This window comes from Zingiber officinale, chromosome 4A, assembly GCF_018446385.1.
Source record: "Zingiber officinale cultivar Zhangliang chromosome 4A, Zo_v1.1, whole genome shotgun sequence".
Taxonomy (NCBI): Eukaryota; Viridiplantae; Streptophyta; class Magnoliopsida; order Zingiberales; family Zingiberaceae; genus Zingiber; species Zingiber officinale.
In genome coordinates this window covers 162433347-162453258 of record NC_055992.1, presented here as the reverse complement: position 1 = coordinate 162453258, position 19912 = coordinate 162433347, and the positions used below count along the sequence as shown (strand labels likewise).

Sequence of the window (19912 nt, the reverse complement as noted above, 5' to 3'; positions counted from 1 at the left end):
ATCTCTGTCGAGGGAGAGAAAAAGGGGGGATTTTTTTTTCCGGTACGCTAGATTTTGTTGAAGTTGAAAACTTTGACAGAGGAGAAAAAACAGATCTTCTTTACTGGCGAGAGCTCAATTTCAATTACATTATGAACATGAAAGTTCCTGGAAAAGATGGAATCCTTGGGGAAAGGAGAAAAAAAAGAGTTTTTTTTCTTCAGATGAGCTCGATTACTAGCTCATGAATCCGGCGGGGGAGCCGAAGGTTCGCCGGAAGGCGTCGTCCAGCCAGCGTCGGGGGGCGTCCATTATTTGGGGGCTGAGGCGGAGCATGAGGACGCAGAACTCCAACTGGTTAAGGGCGCCGTCGCCGTCGCCGTCGCCCTCGCGGAGCATGGCGCGGAGGTCGTCGTCCGCAAGGGCGGAGAGTCCGAGCAGCGCGGCGTTGCGCTTGAGACTGTCGAAGGTGATGAGGCCTCGGGCGGGGTCCATGAGGAGGCGGAAGCCGTTGCAGAGCTCCTCCATGAGCCCCTCCTCGCCCAGCTTCTCCGCCATCAGAGGGAGGTGGTCCTCGAACTCCACTACCTGCCGGCGCGCCGCCATGGGAAGGAATTGTAGTGAGATACGGAATTCTGGAAGCTTAACGATGGAGACGGGAAGGGAAAGAGATCAGGGGTAGTTAAATAGCCGAGATGGCATGGAAAGGATTCCTTCGAGGAAATTGACTCCATGAGAGAGAAAGAGAGAGAGAGAGGATGACAGCTGAGATGATGCAGTGAATGGGCTGGAGCTCGAGAGGCGGGGGCGAGAGGAAAGAGAGAAGGAAAGTGACCGAAGGAAGAGAGGAGCCAGGAGAGGTTTCGCAGAAGGCGACGGTGATTTGTCGCACGTGCATTGCATACTTTAAACATAAGACACGACTATCCCGTCGTGAGAGGCCTCGTAACTTGAGTGGTGACCCAGCGTTGCCTCGACGCAGTCGCACCGATCTGGGGCATTTAACGAGAGTGAGAGTGACAGAGATTGACGGAGAAGAGGGACGTCGAGGAGATGAACGGAATGAAAGCCGTGAAGTCCGCGGCCCTTGGTGGCTACCGCTCGATCGGCTTGTTCGCAGGCCGTGCGGCTGTGGCGGCCGGCCTGAGGGCGAGCTATCCGGCCATCGCGACCGTATCCGTCGAGGGAGGACCGTCCATGTCCATTTGCTCTCTCGATAAGGGCTCTCAGGAGGCGTCTCCTGTGTCGGCCGTTCAGAAGCCGTGGTGGGAGGAGGAGCAGGAGGTCGTCCCCCTCGAATCGCTGGATCCAGCCCCAAGGCTCGTCTTCGGGCCCGTTCCGACGCTGGAGGAGGCCAAGGAGGCGACTTCCGATCTGGTAGATACCCTCAAGGAGTAAGATTTCTGTCGTTCCCTCTATATTCATGATTTTCTACAAGATTTTTTGTGTACCGTTTACCTTTTTGCTATCTGCTTAGCTGAATCCTTAAGCTTCCAGTTGAGATTGTGACTTCTGATGATTACTTCCTAGTTCCTACTTCCAAGGTTGATTTCAGTACTTGGTATCGTTAACCAACTAGGACTTTAGATGCCGTTAGATATTTTGGTCATGTTTATGAACTAAATGGAGTGTCATTGTTAGTGGAGATTATCATATTTTCATGCAAATGACTTTATATTGTTTCACCAAAGAACCAATTTCATATTAGTATATCGTATACACAGATGCAAATTCTTTGAAGGTCCCTTTCGTAGATGTCAATGTTGTGTTCTCGTCTTAGAAATCTCAATGAAGGGGTAGCCTTCATAAAGGTTTAGCCAACACACCACCATCATGTTTATTCGAGAGCAATTAGTTGTAGCTCCAATTGTTGATGAAATGATAGAAAATAGGCTGAGTTGATATTATCATTTCAGAGAGAAAATAGTTTGAGTCAGTGTAAACATGATCAAAGACAAGCATTAGATTCTACAGTTGAAATAGTAGAATTATTAGAGACATGGAGTAGAGAGATAACAAATACATTAGTAAATAAAATATGATTTAATTAATTTGAATATTACTATTGCATACTTTTACATAGAGACAGCTCAGTGGATGCATACAATGTAGTTGACACCGTATATTTGGGATAAAATATTACTTGATGATGATTCACCATCATGTTTATATAGTATACACATGGACTAGATAGGATACTTTCCATCCTGCTATCCTGTTTGTATGTTCTTTGTATGTTCATAAGTCAAGCTACTATAATTGAGGCTTCATTTATTCCACTTATTAGTGATACTAATTGCAGAATGTATCCTTCTCTGATTTTGAGTCATTCTTCCACGGAAGTTCCTCATGCGTCGTTCATGTTTGAAGCTCCAGTAGTTGTTCCATCTACTCCCAGACATGTTGCTCAAGCATTTGCATTGTTGCAAGGAAACCCTCAAGTCCAGGTTCCTAATTTTTTTTACAGTTTAAAATTTCAAGCAGCATTTATGGTGTGCATATACCAAGTGCATTCAAGTTTGGACTGTATAGTTATTACAAGGATCAAAGGTGCAAGTAATGTTTGTTCAGTATTTATACTTAATTTATCAACATAAAGTTGTATTTTTCCTCACTTTTGTATCTGTTCTCATCAGTTTATGCCGAGTGTAGAGGATGTCATCCAACGATCTGATTCGTTTTATTTTTCCATGTAATCTTGTGTGTATAATTATTTGCCTCATAATAATTACACTTCTTTGATGGCTCTTCCATCAGAGTGTGGTAGCTTCAATTGCCGCTGACAAGAATGTTTGGGCTGCCGTAATGAACAACCCAGATGTTACAGAATTCTACGAGACTCACAAGTCAAGTACACATCTACTCTCCCTTTCTTAAAAGATATCTCATCGAAATCAACACTGTCTAATCCAATTTCTCCTTGCAGTCGTCTACCCTCCTGAATCATCATGCTTTGTCACTGAGGTGCCCATGGCTGACGAAGATCACAAATCGTCTACTACCAAACCAACTAAAATTTCACAGTTCATGAACTTGATTCATAGGGCGAAAGATAAAATGGTAGAAGTAGTGATCAACATATCCACCTTCATGCAGGATTTTCTTGATCCTAAAAAAGCCGGCAATGAGCAGGATAAATCATTCTTCAACTCCAGTTTTGGATCATCTCTTATGGCTCTAGCAATTGCAACAATTCTGGTGATCTTGTTTAAGAGAGCATAGCCTGGCATCATCTTCAAGGTCATCATCATCAATATATCTCCATTAAATAAAACCGTAAATTGACACGCTACATGTAAAACGCACCTTGTCTCTGTGTTTGAATCTCTCGAATCAATATGCTATTCTGAAAAGTTTCAGACTACTGTTGCTGGGGTGAATATGTAAGAATTTATATAAATGTCATGCATTAAGTGTTTAGTTGCCATTGCAGGTATTACATAACTTACAATCTATCTAGACCAATTCTTTAACTGTTTAGAAGGTAATGACGATATCTCAATGTAGATTATTTTGACGAAAAATGGTCCCTTGTTAAGTGTTCACTTGCAGATTACTTGGACCCATCTATTTGACTCAATTAATGTGATCAGTTCCATTCAGCTCGATGATCGACTCAAATTGATCTAATCTATTCCATTGGCTCAAAATGTTGTTTTAATTTATGCAATATCTTATAGTTTTACTTTTAACTTAAATCACATTACAGTTGCAATTTTAAACCGTCGATTAACTTAAATTATCAAATAGTTCGGAGGGTGGAACATTGCAATTCCAGCCGTTGCTCTTCTTCCCATATCGTGATGTGATTGATGCGATTACAGCCGTCGGATTGAGAGATAATTCCACTTCGGCTCGAAATCTCACTCCGTCTGCATTGATCTTGGGGCACCGCCTTCATTGCAAGAGGAATATAAACAAGCTCGCCTCGGCCTCGTCGTCATCGTCTCCACCTCGCTCGCGCCGCTGATCTGCTGCTGCTGCTCCGCCTCCGCCTCCTCCTCCTCCTCCTCCTCCTCCGGTGTCTCTGGCGCATTGTAGAGCTCTCGAGGCCGTCGAGGTTAGGCATATCGTTAGCTAACTCATCTTTGGATCGGCAATCGCCTTTCCGATGCGACAGATCCGCCTCGAATCCCGCACGTCTTCGTTTCAGTTTGCGTATTTTAAGAATCGCGTTTGAATCTTGATTATTCCTGCTCATTTGAATGCTATCATTTGCAATATTTTGAGCAGCAATGAGCGGGATTTTTGGCCATTTGGGGTGTCTTGTCGGCTGGAGTTGGCATAAGAGGATACAGTCTTTTCTTCCTTATTAAATCCTATTATAAATCGCATTTTTCACTTCCTCCCAGAAATCTTATCTGATTGTTTAATTCGATTCTGCTAGTGATGAATGTAGGTTGACAGAGTCGGAATATGTTGGGTTTTGTAAAGAAAAGTATATTCAGTAGCAATTCAAAGATAGAAGTTACAAGCACATCAAGTTTCAAAATTTAAAAGTGATAGATATTGAATCTATCATTCAGTAAGAGTTTCTTTTGATGAAGATGCTATTTATGGAGTAAATCTGGATAACTGCTAATTTGCATAAGAATTATCGTGTGGTTCTAAAGTAGTACTCAACAACAATCATCGTGAATTATGTTAGACTTTCATTCACAACCAACTATAGGTAATCTTGATTATTTACTTAAAATTAAGAATCGCAACCTTGCCTGAAACATCCTAGAGTTATTATTGTCAATGCCATGGAAATAAATAACAAGATAAAGAAAAATAAAAAGTGAACAGGTGAATAGTATGCTAGGAAGTGAAAAGTGGCTTAAATCCTAAATAATGATTGAGTCACTTAAGACAGTTGAATAAATAGTGGTAGAAGAATAGTATTCCGAAAGTGATTAGAAAAGAAGAAAGAATTTATTTATAATCTGTTCATTGCCATTTCAATTTGTGAATACCAAATGATTCTATGAGGTGTACTCTATATTTTTAACATCATTGCTATTATTGTCTGATGGATGTTGCTTCCTCTGAAAATTGTTATGATTATGACAAGTAGTGACAAGTTGCAAATGATTTCAAATTCTTCAGTGGATTAACTTGCAAGTTTGAATGGTCTGTGGGTGATACTGGGTTCTTCATGTCATATTTTTATTCCATCATAAATGACTTGGTCTCCCTAAGAGTTTGGTAGAGGAATACTATTTCATTGACTCCATACCTCAATTCGAATCCTAACTTTATTCTGTCTCATGGAAAGAATAAGTCTCACCCACCTATATTGTTAATTTTCGTCTGATTGTTTCATAATGAAGCACAACTGTTTGTTTCATTTCCTTTGTACTTGGTGAATAATTGGTTGAATCTTAATGTGTTGCTATAACAACAATAATATTTGTCTGTATTATTTGCATTTACTCTTGCAGATATGACTTGAACTAAACATTGGATGAACAGTGTTTATTTCATATCATAAGCTGTCATTATTTTGTTTGTGGTTTGGTTTCCTCTCTATGATTATGTGGAATACTTTTTTTCCTCATGGTGTTTCATCTATGTGGTTTCTGCAGTTTTGAGAGATCATATTAGCAATCACGTGGAAAAAATAGAACCATGAGTTCACTTCAAAGAAATCATTCAGGCAAGATTCGGCATCGCAGACATTCAACTGAGGTTGGTGACTAGCAAAGATAATTTTATACTACTCTATTGTAGCCATAGTTGTTTGTTTTTAAGTGAATTTTGTTTGCAAAGTTTCAGAGCCAAAATGTAAGAGTCTTCTTAATATTATATGATTTGTTCTTCAACTGTGTTACTCTACTACTTAGTATTCTCTGGAAAATGCATTCTAAAGTCATTCTTCCGCTATATAAGCTCTAAGAAAGAGTTATGGATATTCAGACTGAACAATCCCCCTACAAATGTCATGATACTTGTAAGGGTATGAATTTTGATCAACCAAAAATTATATGAAAAAACCAAAAGTATATGAAATCTATTTGCAATTGACTTGTGGGAAATATTGAAGTCTAAGGGTTTATGGAGAGGTAGTTGCTCAGTGTTGGTGCTCATGCATGGGTTTGTGGCATCGTGTTTTGTACAATAAACAAACTGGACGTGCTTAATACAAAATAATATATGTGTAACTTAGTATTTCTTACTATTAATCATTAGCTAATACTATTAGTTAATAATTTATTATACTACAATGTTATTAATAATAATATCATAACTTGGTAAATCTATTGCTAATCAGTAATTGATGATAACCTAATATTTTTATTGGCAATGCATATTAATTATATGATATTTGTTTTATCAATGACATATGAGACCGTTAATATGATCTGATAATATTTGATATTAATTATTATTATTATATTACTAATACTTTGATACTCAAATCTGATAAGGTGGAAGAGAATCATTCATTACCCGCTAATATTTTCTTGCATGACAATTAGATTTAGATTGATTTTCTCTTAAAAATAGATCTTTATGACCATTTTAGTTTTGAGGACTATATCTAATTTGCACCTTTACTGACTAACTCATAGTACTCTGAATAGATTTACTATGAAGTATCATTTCAATTTTTTTTTTTTTTTTTCATTCTCAGGCTGCTCCTGATGTTAACGGTTCTGTTAAGCCTAGTTTACTTGTTAATGATCAAAACAAGTACAAAACTATGCTTGTTCGGGCACATTCATCATTGTGGATGCTACTTGGGTTTTCATTGGTTATCTACATGGGACATCTATATATTTGTGCTTTCATTGTGGGCATTCAAATTATTATGGCACGGGAATTATTCGCATTACGGAAACAAGCCTATGAAGATAAGAAACTGCCAGGGTTCAGAATTTTAATTTGGTATGTGGATAGTTGCCTAAAATTACATAATTTTGAAGCTTGTGAGAGGATGTTTTCTAGCTACTCTCATAGATTCTTTTTTCTCCTAAAAATTTATTGGCTTATGAATAAACCTACCTAGCACAATCCATGGATCTATTGTCAGGTACTTTTTTTTCACTGCAATGTTATTCGCTTATGGGCGTTTCATCAGTCGACAACTAGTGAACACGGTGACTTCAGATAAACTATATTATAAGGTTGTCAGTGGGCTTGTCAAATATCAGATGGTGATATGCTATTTCTTATACATAGCAGGTTGGTTATGTCTTCCTTAAAGGTTCTAATCAGGTTTCGGGTGACTTATGATGCAAAATTCAGTTGAATTGACATTTTGACCTTATGAGCAAAAAATCAACTTTCCTCTTCCACAATAACTATATTGACTTGAAGTTTGAATGTCTAGAGTATTTTGTTGTTTTAGGTTTCATGTGGTTTATTCTTACACTAAAGAAGAGGACATACAAGTACCAGTTTGGACAATATGCATGGACTCACATGATACTTCTTCTAGTGTTTGCACAATCTTCCTTTACTGTTGCAAATATTTTTGAAGGAATTTTTTGGTAATTTCTCATGCAAATCTCAGTTTCATTGTTTTGTTTGTTTTTGAATATATTATCAAGCTTTGGCTCCTTGTTTATTTCTTTATCCGAATTCTTTCAATATTTCAATGCATTGATTCTAATTAAGATTAAGGATAAATATGATGTTAAGAACACTATTGATGCTCACTTTGATTTTTATATTTCACGTGTCTTAAGTAGTAAAATTGACATATATTGTGTTCGATGGGTAATAAATATACTTTCATTGTACATATGTTTGACATTTTAACCAATAAAGATGCGTTAAAAAAAAAAAAATCAATAGTGACTGCATAAATGCCCTTGCACACAATATATACATCATGTATACACTTTTTAAAACTTTGAATCCATTCAAAGTTTCAAACTGAACTACATCCGAAGTTGGTCACCTTCAATTCTAGCTATTTATTCTGAATTAATATTTTTTCATTGGGAATCAATGCCCAATAGTGTTTGGTGCTTTTCATCTTTTCTATGTTACCTGATCATACATCAATGCTATTTACTTTTCTTTTGACTGTCCCCTTCCTGTTTATTATGCAACAGAGTTAGCACAGTGTTACTTGCTTTTGATCTAAAGTATACATGACTTTGAAAAATGATACTTTGAATTTTTTTTCCAACCGTAAGGAAGATTAATTTACATAAATTATGAAATTAGAGTTTGTGCTGCACAGATGCGTCCAACTACTCTATATCACCATCATCATTAACACGTGTTTGTCCAAACTAACAACTACTCCATAAAAACAGCAAATTAATTATTTTCAAATTTAAACTTAAGCAAAATGTATGTTTCAATTCCTATTCTTAGATTTCGTAATTTTTTATCAGCTATCACAGTCCTGAAATATTTTGAGATTTCCAGTTGCTCAACCTCAACATGCCAGTGACCTTGGTAGAGTAAATATAACCTAAAATGAGATCATTTGTGTCAAATCAGTCAAAGTGGTAACTTTTAAGTGTTTTGTTAGCATTGCAATTGAGTCTATTCATCTTTAGAAAAACTAATGGAGACTCTATGCTTGAGTCTATGCTTGAACTGGAAAAGAAATTAGCAAAATAGTTTTTGGTTGATTAAGTTTTATTCTGAAGAACAAGTTTCCATCACCATGGAACTTACTCTATAGTTTCAAATAATTATTATATGGAAAATTCATGAGCATGAATAATATTAGCCAGTTTATTATCAGACAAATTTTCATCCCATGTAAATGAAGTAAATCAATGCATTTGTCTTACCAATTGAGAAAGAACACAGGTTCCTGTTGCCTGCTTCTCTTATTGCAATCAATGATGTTGCTGCATACTTCTTTGGCTTCTTCTTTGGGAGAACACCATTGATCAAATTATCTCCAAAGAAAACATGGGAGGGTTTTATTGGTGCATCTTTTGCAACTATTATTTCTGCATTTGTAGTAAGCTCTTCTGAACTCTTCTTGTTTCTTTGTACAACCTTCTTGTGTTTATTGTTGTTTCTCTTGTTTGTTTTATGTTCTTTACATTTTTGTATATAAAAATCAGCTCGGATATTTGATGAATTTACTATTTTTTATTTAGCTAGCAGATATATTGGGGCGTTTCCGGTGGCTAACATGTCCAAGGAAGGTATTGAAACTTGTTATATGATATAAGAAGAATAACACTGTTCCAAAATTTAAAAATTCTTTGGAGAATCTCAATCTTATCTTTATTTCGTTCCCAGGATTTGTCCACTGGCTGGCTTCACTGTGATCCCGGTCTACCATTCAAGCCAGAAAGTTATCCCTTACCGGGTTGGGTATGATCTGATATGCACTAATTTAAGAAATATTATTCTTCTATTATAAAAGGTAAAGAAATTAAAAAAGGTACACCAGACCATATTTCTGCCTCATCTATTAATTGCTCATTAGTCGATAAGTAATTATTTGATCGATTTGATTCACACATGCCAAAATCTTGAAGCTTGTATTGGAGGTGATCAAATAACACCAAATTTCTGGAGGAGATAATTTTTGCAGACAGGTGATTATGCTTATTATATGTTTCTTTGTTTCCTTATTTCAGTTTCCATGGAAGGAATGGTCAGTTATGCCCATTCAGTGGCATGCTTTAGCACTTGGACTCTTTGCATCAATCATAGCACCTTTTGGAGGTTTCTTTGCAAGTGGTCTGAAGCGGGCTTTCAAGATCAAGGTTCTTCCTCCTATTTAGTTATTGATTGTGTATTTACATCGTAAGTACATTTCATTATGCATTTTGCAGGATTTTGGTGATAGCATTCCTGGACATGGTGGGTTTACAGATAGAATGGATTGCCAGGTACTATACTCGCCAATCATCTAGTTCATGTTTAATATTTAATGTGCTAGTTGATCCGAGTTGCGCAAGAACTAAACATCAAAATCTAACGTTAAGGTCACCAGCTAGATCTTCCAATGACATGCATTTAAAACATCCGTCTTAGTCAGAGACAATCTCCTAAACCCAAGTGCCTGTTTCATTGCACCAGATGATGATGGCTGTCTTTGCATACATCTACCATCAATCCTTCGTCACATCCCAGGGATTTTCAGTAGAGTTGATCCTCGATCAGGTATTACTAGTCGGCCCTCATGAATGTGAATCCTACCGGCGGCCTTCGCAACTGACTGATCTGAGTGGATCAAATGGATGAGATTTGATCTGTCTAGATCGGATGGCTGTAAACGGCCCGTCGTCTCAATGAATGTTTCATGGATAATAAATAAACTTTGATGCTTTTGAATCAGATAATAAACCATTTGACCGATCAAGAGCAGCATGATCTGCACTTTCAACTAGGGAAGATTCTCAGGGGAAGGCTAGAAGAACTACTACTACAATGAATCGTGATTTCTAGGGCAAGCATTCGTTATCAGTGTGTAAGCATTGGCCGACAGCACTGTACATATCGGTACCTTTCTAAACTCTTGGAATAGAGATGAAGTGTGTGTGTGTGTGTGTGTGTGTTTCGTTTTTGAGTTTGGAAGACGTAATTGAGTTAGTAGTTTCCTGAACGCTCTCTGCTGCCCCTTCCTGACAAGCCTCCCTTATCATCACACTGTCTTTCCTTTGTTTTGTTTTGTTATGTTTTTGTTTTTGTCTTTGGAATAATAGATTTGGACATCTGTTTTTAAGTGTCCATAAACTACTTATTAGTGAATCAGATGAAAGATTGCTCATATACATAATTAGTCTGGATGAAATTTAGACGTATAAATTATTATTTTTTAAAATAATAATAATTAAAAGAGGAACATGCACTTCAACAAGTCCTTGACATTCTATTTTTAGTTTATTTAATAAAATATATAAAAATGATGACATCGCAAATTCGTAAATATTAGTTTCTTAGAAATAAAAATCATTCCAGCAAGTAAATGATGAGATGATAGTTATAATTATAATTAGAGTAAAGTTGGTGCTAATGGATGAGGATGAAATTAGGTGATTTACAAATCTTAAGGACATTTTCAAAAATAGATAACTGTTAAATAAAGTTTGAGTGGGAAAACGAAATTGATAGAAATAGTATAGATTTAGCCCTCTGCGATTCACTAGATCTTAGTTCGTAACCAATTTGTTTTATCCTTTGGAGTGATATTGATTAAGATATGGAGTATTTACAAATGAGATCTTGATATTTGAATATGATTTTTCTCATGTCTTGATCACTTATATTAATACCTAATAGTCATATGTGATTTACGGATATTGAGGATGAGCAAATTATTTTGACGAAATCCTTCTAATTTATTTTTCTTTTGTTTTCTTCACTGATTACGATGTTTTCCTACCATTCCAACAGACTAGACTGATCTTCCATTCCCATTTTAACCAGATGAACTAAGAAAATGGTGTCAATCTTGATAGTTTCTTTTTTTTTCCTTTCTACAGGCGTATTATTGTTCCATAAAACCAAGTCCCAAAATCTGAAACAAAAAGCATTTTCACTACTCACTGATTCCATATTTTTTTACGGCCACTTATTTGTACTTAGCTTAGTGAAAACCCTTTCTCTGGTACATGAATCAAGTGTTTCATTAGTCTTCAGCTGACATGTTTAACATCACCTCACTGAACAAGTCATATAGTTGGGAGTTTCTTCCAAATTAGCATTCATGGGGATCTGATTCGAACCCATAACCAGCAGCACTGATTTTCCTTGCCAGTTTAGACGAGCAGGAATTGATCTCTAGTTTAAACAGCAGAGCCTCATTTTTGTGGGATGATATCGGCGAATGAAAAATCATGAAACGGTGGACCTGCAAAAGATAGTTACATAAGAAATTATAGAACGACAGTTATAAAATAAATACGGATAACTTCTGATCTCGTCTAACAACATATGGATAACTTAGAGATAAAGATGAGGTAATTTTCTCATTGATACTGGAAATGTCCATAAGCGTTGAGAAACAAGTATAGAACAAAATGCATATGATAACACATCAATAGATTTGATTCCCTATAAATTCGTATACAACCAATATTCCTACATTTGGTTGCAAAAAAGAACTCAAAAACAACAATTCTCAAGCAATTGGATTCTCTATTCTTTAGGAGATCTAGTTTTTTTATTCTATTCCATTATTAAAAAAACATATGCTACTATATTCGACTATCAAAAGTATATACTATGAATGAGCAAAGAGAGCTAAGTGAGTCAATTGAATTATGCGGCTATCAAGCCAATTGGATCAGCCAAACCTGAGGGGGTGGGACTGCACGAGCCAAGCCAATCAGGTGGTGAAGTGAACAAGTCAGACAGTGAGAAGAGCTGACTAGTTGGGCAAAACGCACTAGATGGGCTAAGCCCTGCCGAGCAAGTCAACCAAATCGAGGATGATTAGGCAAGTTGAGCGAGCCAATCAGACTGACCGGGCGCACAGGTTTGGATGGGATAAACAGTAGAACCTGTCAGACAGTGTGCAGATCAATCAAGCCGGGCGCACAGGTTTGGATGGGATAAACAGTAGAACCTGTCAGACAGTGTGCAGATCAATCAAGCCAATCAGACGGGCAAGCTGGGCGAGTTTAACAAATAGGCTGGATGAAGTGATTAGACCAAAAGGGTCAATTAGATAAGGGCAAGCTAATGGGCTAGGTAGAGTGATCAAACTAGGTCGTGAAGATTATGCAAACTAGACAAGTCAAACAAAAATTTCACATGTATCCAATTAGAAACACAAAAGATGCAGACACATTTCTGAATAAGCTAGTACGACTGTTTATCTCAAAATACAAAACTACGATAGCTCAACACTCTCACCTTCTTGTTCGCTGAGTATGTAAAATGGAATATGAGCGACCATCTTTGATCCTCCCTCACTCCAATTGATGATTCCAGGACCATTGACCTGCTCAGTTGAAGGGCCCAAGATAGATAGACATATTGCTGGTTCACTCATTAAACCTAAGTAGTCACAAGCGCGCCGCCAGACCCTCCTGTCTATATTTTTTGAACGTGCTACCTAACGAGGTAAAAACAAAAATTTCAAATTTCAAAAAGCATATATAGACAATATATGATAGAGTTATTGCATAGCACAAAAAGCAAATGCACAAGCATATACAGTGAGTATTAACATATATTTTTTAATTACACTAATATCTAAAGTATTTGTAATTTACAAAAGTAAACACTCACAAGTTTCAAGCTATTAAATATGACAACTTAAGATTTTAAGTAAATTTGGTTGAATTTAAATTGGTTTAAGTGAATCAAATATGATTTTTTTAACTACAGATGTAAATCACTTGACACTAGTCCCTTTTAAAACCTACTTAGACAACCATATATGTAATTTTCAAATGCAACATGCAAGTTCCACACAAGTTAAAGATACAAACCTTAGCTAGAGACACCCGAGCCCTTGGAAGTAGCTCCTTGTGGCATGTTGCTAACTTTGCAATAGATGTCACCACAAAAGAAAGAAGTCTAGCTTGAGAAGATTTTCTGGAAGCCACGTTATTCGGCTCGACATCTAATTCCTGGCTCGAGCCCAGATGACTGCCCTTGAGAAGAGAGAGCATGAAAATTTGTCTTTACATAACAATCTCTAAAAAGATATTTTAGCTGTGAAGACAGACCTTGATAAAAGATTCTCATACAGAAGCAATTCTAAGCTCTCAAAAAGTTCCCGAGCTACATCTTTGCAGGATGAACCTCCAGCTCCATGCTCACCAATTGCCCAACATAAATTTAATGCCAACTCTGTCTGATTGAACCAATTGTCTAATTTACTAAATGCAATGGGAGATAAAAAGAAAGCACCAGAGTAATCATCTAACAGAATTTTCTAGTGTTCTTAATTGCAGAAAAAAAATGTCTGAGGTTGCACAGAATAAATGCTTGCCTTTGCAGGGTTGTAGTAGGCTTCTCCTAGTCTATCTGTGATGGGCTTCTGCAGGTACATTCCAAGAGAGAAATCAATAATTGCACAATTAGCCACCATCACTCAAGGAATATGCCAAGTAACAAACAAATAGAGTCCAATTACTTCAATCATGATAATAACAAAAAGCATTTATGTCTTAAGGTGAATATGCATAAAATGTGTGTATCGTGTCATGCCCATGTTAATATAATTTACACAAGAATATGTTGCTTTGATATATCAGGTATTCATCAGATTCTTCTTATAAGTCTACAGAAATAAGTGTAACAACTGATGTGTTCAAGCATAACACTTTTGAGGGCCCTCAGAAGGAACAATTTTTTGAGTAATTCCGGGCAATTGATTAACATGTGAATTATGTCAAAATTAAATGGGCAAGCAAATCTATATAAGCAATGTTCAATTTCATATCAAGACAAGCTTTGAATATACCTTTAGAAGTGGAATAAAACTAGGACTTCGCTGAAATGCCGATAACAAAAAATCTGATAGTCTCTTTTGAGCCTGCAACATGAAGACGTTGCTAATATAGATGCAGTAGTTTGTTTTTCCTTTCCATTTACATTAACTCAAACAACTAAAGAAACCTGTCACTCACAATCATTTAGTTTAGTGCTCTCTAATATCATCGATAAACAAAATAGGTAGCTTAATGAATCACATTTCCACCACTATATGGTCAATAGTACCTTATATGAAATACAATATTGCATATTGGATAAATTCAATTTGCATACCTCATAAGAGAAGACCTTGTCAGGGAACATCGTAGCATACTTTGACATAACCAAAGGAATTAATGCGCAAAGTAATGCTGCATAAATGATGTAAAAAATAAAAGGTAAACCAAAGGTAACCAACAACAATACAATTGTAGCATTGTGCGCACATATGATTTGAGAAAAATAAAAAACATACAGTCGCTAACATCTTGCAATGCAATTGAAAAATACAAAGAAAGGAACTGAGGTGTCATATCAAGCGCTTCTTTTAGCCTTTCGGACTGTGTATTATTTATAGCTGCCTGTAATATTGCAGCCATAGCAGGAGATGTCCAATGGCGTTCCTGAAATGAGATGTGTGAATAGATTTAATTCTAGCAGCAGCAAGTGTAAATGCTAGACCACCTTGTAGCGAGTGTAAACCACTAACAATATACAAGGCTAGTTGGGGCCTATGAAGCTAAAATGTCAGAATGTATAAAACCTAATAAACCAATAATGCTTCTGCATTTGATATCACAGATTTTCTATTGTTACTCTGTTGGTTAGAATTTAACAAAATGAAAGTTCCATGTGCCTGCTAGGATGGACTAAAAACAATGATTGAGAATCTTGGCAATTTGACAACAAAAAATATGCACCCTTTTTTTTTTGATAAATTAAAATATAATTTGAAATGTGATAGGTTAATATGACAAGATGGGACATGTAGCTGGGACAAAAATGGATGAGATTTATATAGCTGATTTCAATATGGGATGATGATGATATGCCAATTTTGGCTGCCACTGTCCACATATGCTACTGGTAGATGGATAATAACTTACAGTAATCCCATCATTTTCATCTTTAAGAAAGTCAAGAAATACAGGGTCTGAAACATCTATGCCATTATTATCATCAGATCCAGAGTCACCTCCTCGATCTTCTATTGCTGACCCTGTATAAGCTTCATCCATCAGAGCAAGTAGCATCTGCCATACAAGTAGATAAACATAAATGGTGAGTATCCTTAATTCTTCATGAAACGAACAAGTATTTTATTCTCTTAGCAGCAAAGATGTAAATTGAAAAGTTAAAAATATGTAACCTCTGGTGCGGCACTCTTCTGGATCGAAGCAATGCTGCTGCCAACCAGAGACCCAGAACTTTTTTCCACTTTTTCCAAAGCCACAACTAGTACTGATTAAGGGAGAGTAAAAGTACATTCAGAGTTCCAAACTCCTTTCACATATGTTATGTACTTAGCAACTTTACAAGCCAAATGAAGGAAAATTGAGACATTAATTTTCAAATTTGTAGGTCTCAAAGAAAGTTCACCTCTTTTTAAAACAAAAATGGTTAGGACTGACTGGTAGACTGATTCAATCAGAATGATGGATACAAACCGATTAAGCCCAAGACCAAGCATTTCAAGAACCAAAAAAAACAGCAATGAGACATGTAGGGTGACCTGGTTCTATTTCACCTTTTTGTTTTTCCAAATACATTATACTTTAGCCAGTTGGATGATTGGATTACCTAAACCAGTGAACCAATCACACAAGAACAATCGGTCCAGGTTAAAAAAATTGTTTTGGAATGTTGTTCTTCAACCTTGGATAGATAACCCAAGGAACTGCCTTAAAGGATAAACAAAGCACAACTCCCAGCAGGAATTGCCATCAAATATTAAAAGTTGGAGAAAAAAGATGAGTTATCCTTCTAAGAATATAGTCCAAAATTAATAATGACAAATGCATATACCCACTTTTACGAGCACATTAAAATATACACTTCTAGCTGCTAGGTTGACTGCAATACATTGTTTTAAAAGATTCTAAGATATTAAGAAAATTTTAAATTGTACTAGCACTACAAGAAAACTATAAATGTAAGCTCACTTGGTAAATCCATAAGTGTATGGAAAAGTGGAAGGAACGATCCAGTTGACATCATTGCTGGCAAAAGCATCATAAATGCATTCGCCAATCTGGAAAGTTAATTACAAAAAGCATTAGCTACTTATTACAAGTAGTGAATTTTGTAAGAACTTGGCATGCTACAAGTAGAAAACAAGGTAGTAAGTGGGAAAACAAAAACTGTTGCGTTCTTTTCGCTTGTTAGCATTACAGAAACTTTAACATCATATAAAAAAAAGTTCAAAAAACATCACATAACAAAGAGAAAGCATTACATATCATAACATCAAATGAGTGACAATGCTGACCTCTTCCCATTCCACACAATCAGCTTTAGAAGTAAAGGAAAGAACTGCAAACACAAATTAGAAAGTAACAAATAAGTATCTAGATGCAGCAGTTATTTGCAAGGAAATAAACCTTAAATTTCATGCCAAAGAGCTATTTTCTCTTGAATAATAAAGGAGACATGTAATCAGTAGCATGGCTAAAGTGGCTGTAAACATAATCTCTGCATATTATAATTGACCAGAATACTATTAAGAGTATGTCTTAGGAGTAATTAAAATACCTAGTGTAAAATTTGCTTCAATTTAAACTCTGGGAATTTTTCTAAGTTCAGTATCTCAAAAACAGTATTATGATACAAAAAAAATTAGCTATGCCAATAACTGTCTGGAACTTATTAAATTATTAGTTTCCTTTCATGATAATACCTGTGGAAGTAGGGTTGGAAAATCACTCAAAATCTTTGGTTTGTTCAAATTGAGAAAATCCAATGTAGTTTTTGCAACAACTGGATCTGCAAACTCCCTACAAACAAAATCACCAAAAAAAATCTTGTATTATATATCTTTAGCTAGTCTTCAGTAGTAGACTAAAAGCTGAGAAGGGAAAAATTAGAAAAAGCCAGTTGGAAAATCATCTTATCATTATCATTCATGTCTCTAGACAGCTTAAGTTGGTACCACATGACAAATTTATTCTCATATATAAAATGCTTCAACTTTTATGTGCTACTTCAGCAGATGAATAACACCATTTTTATCTACAAGAGGACTGAAATTCCAACCGTAATTGTCAATCCCAAAATTTTAAATGTCTTCATCTACATTGGTGCAGTTACAAAATCGCCCGATTAGCATGATAGCATCACATTACCTATTTTTAATTAATAGAAATCCTTTTTTTTTGTAGCATGGTCGATGACTAGAAATATGCATGACAAAGATTAATTCAATAGCGAGGATCTGAAATTAGTTCTAGGAAACCTCTGAGTCGATAATAATGTACACTTTAGTTAGGAAATTTATGAGGGAAAGGAAAGTAGGCAACTGTACAAGTAGGAAAGGTGGTGTTTCTCATATTTATGATGCATCAGAAGCCCAATATGCAACCTAACACAGGGTTGTGGGAAATCAAGTTTAGGAAAGTGAATTGTTAATGATTTCAGATTAGAAGTAAGAGGAGGAGGAAGAGGACCAATGGGCTGATTCATTACTGTTGGAACCATGTATTTACATGCATATGAAAAATTTGTAGATAAAGTCGCACAGTCCATGACCTCAAAAATCCACCAAGATTCTCTTCGGTTTTACACACAATGCCAAGCCTAAAGAAAATTGTAAGCCCAATACAAGTTTGAGGTTTAAGAAGGGTTCACTATTCAGAATCATTCCAACAAGAGGCTAGTTTACTCAAGATGTTGTACAACCATGCACCGATAAAAAGAGCGTGAAGCTTCTTAAAACATGGGAAAGCTATAACAAAAACCCAGATCATGATATATTTCATTAATCAGGAATTCAGCTCATGCACCTAAATGACAAAAACGTCTGATGGGAAGGGTCTGATGACGTTTTAGCGGTAAATTGAAGCCAAGAGCCAATTACAAAGTAAAATGAGAATCAACAATCATAAATAACACTCTTATTTAAATTGGCATATAAATTGACAAAAACGTCCACTTGAGACAGCATATAAATTGGCATTTACTTGTTGACTACTTGCTTATGACCACAAACGAAATACAAATGCAACACAGAAGAAATCAGGAATGTTGAAGGTACCCAGGCATAAAGAAGAAAGAATTACCTACTTAAGCATGAACGGAAGAAGGTCTTTAAACTAGGATCAGCATCGTGTAGAACCACTTCTCCAAAATCAAGAAAAAATTGAAGAATAGTCTGCCTTTTTCAAAACAGAATAAATATGATATATTATCTTCCCAAACAAAATGATTAAAGGAAAAAAAAAATACAGTGTAACTACAACTACCAAGTGATGACAAAGTGATCAATTTGTAGTTTGAGACATATATAGCTCCTTGAATTATGAAGACGGTGGCTGTTCCAATTGACCAACTTAATGTTTTATTCTCATACAAACATATTTTTTTCTTTCCTGAAAAAACGATAACAGCAAACAACTTGTTCACTCAAAAATGCTCGTGAACACATCAAGTTTGCTTCTCCTGGCAATGAATTCGCTTATGTCTTAAGTTTTAATCGTTGTATATTTCCCCGTGTAATCGTAAATGCAAATTCATTTAATCACGCTCCCAAACCTGAGATAAAATTTTCATTATTACACTACTACAGCACTCTATCCGTTCTGAACAAGTGTAACAACAAGTCTCTTTTCTTCAGGTAAGAATAATTCAGCTCCAGAAAACAACATGACCTAAGACCTAGGACCCTATAAATGTACATTGCAATTAAAAAAAAAAAAGACAAATTAGCGCGCGCACCAGCAAGAGAACTCCATGGGATGTCTGCGACTGCGGCAGCGCCGAGATGCATCGCTGGAATAGTTTGTTGATCAGCGGGTACGCCCGCGCCACCAGCTCTTCAGATCCTCCTTCTTTGGATATCTCGTGGATCTTCCTGATCTGCGATAAATAATCCAGTTAAATTGATTGAGTGGACTCCGGGAGATGTTACAAGAGAAAGGAGGCGGAGGCGGACGGTTTGAAGGATGTAGGGGTCGGAAGCAGGGTCGCTGGCGGCGGATGAATCCCTGGCGTTGGAGGAGAGCGATCGGAGGTGGAAGTCCCATTCTTTTTCTCTGTCGGCCCTTGAGGCAGCGGAGATCGTCGTCGTCGCCATGATTTACGCACTTCCTCCGTCACACTGGCCGCACGCTTCCGGCGTCGAGGCGAGTTTACCTAGAAAACATCAAGTTTTCAAAACTAGCATAAATTCATAAAATTAAAGGGGAAACCCGTAAAATCCTCCTGATTTTTTTTTTTTAAAAAAAAACCCCGAGATACATTAATTCATTAATAAAAAATACAAAAATAAATAAACTTAATAGTAATAAATTTAGTTTGTTATTATTTATAAATAGATTTCAAAGATAGGTTAGGAATAAACTTTTTATTAATTTAAATAAAATTTAATTAT

The 19912-nt window shown here is 36.3% G+C and overlaps 4 protein-coding genes across 9 annotated transcripts; 2 read left to right on the top strand and 2 right to left on the bottom strand.

Moving 5' to 3' along the window:
* Positions 1 to 78: 78 nt before the first annotated feature.
* LOC121972129 (calcium-binding protein KRP1-like) lies at positions 79 to 667 on the bottom strand. Its single transcript, XM_042523786.1, has one exon. The coding sequence runs from the start codon at positions 583 to 585 to the stop codon at positions 217 to 219; it is 369 nt and encodes a 122-aa protein (XP_042379720.1). The 5' UTR covers positions 586 to 667; the 3' UTR covers positions 79 to 216.
* A 260-nt stretch (positions 668 to 927) lies between these two features.
* LOC121972128 lies at positions 928 to 3406 on the top strand. The gene is made up of 4 exons (XM_042523785.1): positions 928 to 1373; positions 2282 to 2426; positions 2737 to 2830; positions 2906 to 3406. The coding sequence occupies exons 1-4, from the start codon at positions 1033 to 1035 to the stop codon at positions 3199 to 3201; spliced, it is 876 nt and encodes a 291-aa protein (XP_042379719.1). The 5' UTR covers positions 928 to 1032; the 3' UTR covers positions 3202 to 3406.
* Positions 3407 to 3845: 439 nt separating this feature from the next.
* Positions 3846 to 10657, top strand: LOC121972124 (phosphatidate cytidylyltransferase 1-like). Its single transcript, XM_042523778.1, has 12 exons — positions 3846 to 4039; positions 5550 to 5652; positions 6599 to 6852; positions 6998 to 7149; positions 7316 to 7457; positions 8743 to 8899; positions 9042 to 9089; positions 9187 to 9261; positions 9531 to 9659; positions 9729 to 9785; positions 9976 to 10059; positions 10235 to 10657. Exons 2-12 carry the CDS (start codon positions 5593 to 5595, stop codon positions 10328 to 10330), a joined length of 1254 nt encoding a protein of 417 aa, XP_042379712.1. The 5' UTR covers positions 3846 to 4039; positions 5550 to 5592; the 3' UTR covers positions 10331 to 10657.
* Positions 10658 to 11453: 796 nt separating this feature from the next.
* On the bottom strand, positions 11454 to 19699 carry LOC121972123 (AP-5 complex subunit zeta-1-like). 6 transcript variants are annotated; one of them, XR_006109321.1, is made up of 17 exons: positions 19475 to 19699; positions 19258 to 19398; positions 18603 to 18694; positions 17225 to 17321; positions 16817 to 16860; positions 16491 to 16579; positions 15698 to 15789; positions 15435 to 15581; positions 14804 to 14951; positions 14623 to 14699; positions 14318 to 14389; positions 13844 to 13891; positions 13578 to 13705; positions 13338 to 13497; positions 12757 to 12958; positions 12195 to 12466; positions 11454 to 11749 (listed from the first exon to the last, which is right to left on the bottom strand). XR_006109321.1 is itself a non-coding variant. In XM_042523777.1 (16 exons), exons 1-16 carry the CDS (start codon positions 19613 to 19615, stop codon positions 11700 to 11702), a joined length of 1728 nt encoding a protein of 575 aa, XP_042379711.1. In that variant the 5' UTR covers positions 19616 to 19699; the 3' UTR covers positions 11454 to 11699. The 6 variants fall into 6 exon arrangements, 1 of the variants encoding a protein (XP_042379711.1); XR_006109322.1 differs by having other exon boundaries at positions 18603 to 18698; positions 19475 to 19618; XR_006109323.1 differs by lacking the exon at positions 19475 to 19699 and having other exon boundaries at positions 18607 to 18694; positions 19258 to 19319.
* Between the last annotated feature and the right edge of the window lie 213 nt (positions 19700 to 19912).

What these genes read in the sequence shown, in the direction of transcription:
- LOC121972128 (XM_042523785.1), top strand. Translation starts at nt 1,033, where the DNA reads ATGAACGGAATGAAAGCCGTGAAGTCCGCGGCCCTTGGTGGCTACCGC. An exon ending in CTGGTAGATACCCTCAAGGA is followed by an intron (nt 1,374 to 2,281) that starts GTAAGATTTCTG and finishes TACTAATTGCAG; the next exon opens with AATGTATCCTTCTCTGATTT. An exon ending in CTACGAGACTCACAAGTCAA is followed by an intron (nt 2,831 to 2,905) that starts GTACACATCTAC and finishes TTCTCCTTGCAG; the next exon opens with TCGTCTACCCTCCTGAATCA.
- LOC121972124 (XM_042523778.1), top strand. Translation starts at nt 5,593, where the DNA reads ATGAGTTCACTTCAAAGAAATCATTCAGGCAAGATTCGGCATCGCAGA. An exon ending in ATTTTTGAAGGAATTTTTTG is followed by an intron (nt 7,458 to 8,742) that starts GTAATTTCTCAT and finishes GAAAGAACACAG; the next exon opens with GTTCCTGTTGCCTGCTTCTC. An exon ending in AGCGGGCTTTCAAGATCAAG is followed by an intron (nt 9,660 to 9,728) that starts GTTCTTCCTCCT and finishes TGCATTTTGCAG; the next exon opens with GATTTTGGTGATAGCATTCC.
- LOC121972123 (XM_042523777.1), bottom strand. Translation starts at nt 19,615, where the DNA reads ATGGCGACGACGACGATCTCCGCTGCCTCAAGGGCCGACAGAGAAAAA. An exon ending in TTCCGTTCATGCTTAAGTAG is followed by an intron (nt 17,322 to 18,602) that starts GTAATTCTTTCT and finishes TTTTGTTTGTAG; the next exon opens with GGAGTTTGCAGATCCAGTTG. An exon ending in ACAAGGTCTTCTCTTATGAG is followed by an intron (nt 14,390 to 14,622) that starts GTATGCAAATTG and finishes TTCATGTTGCAG; the next exon opens with GCTCAAAAGAGACTATCAGA.
- LOC121972129 (XM_042523786.1), bottom strand. Translation starts at nt 585, where the DNA reads ATGGCGGCGCGCCGGCAGGTAGTGGAGTTCGAGGACCACCTCCCTCTG.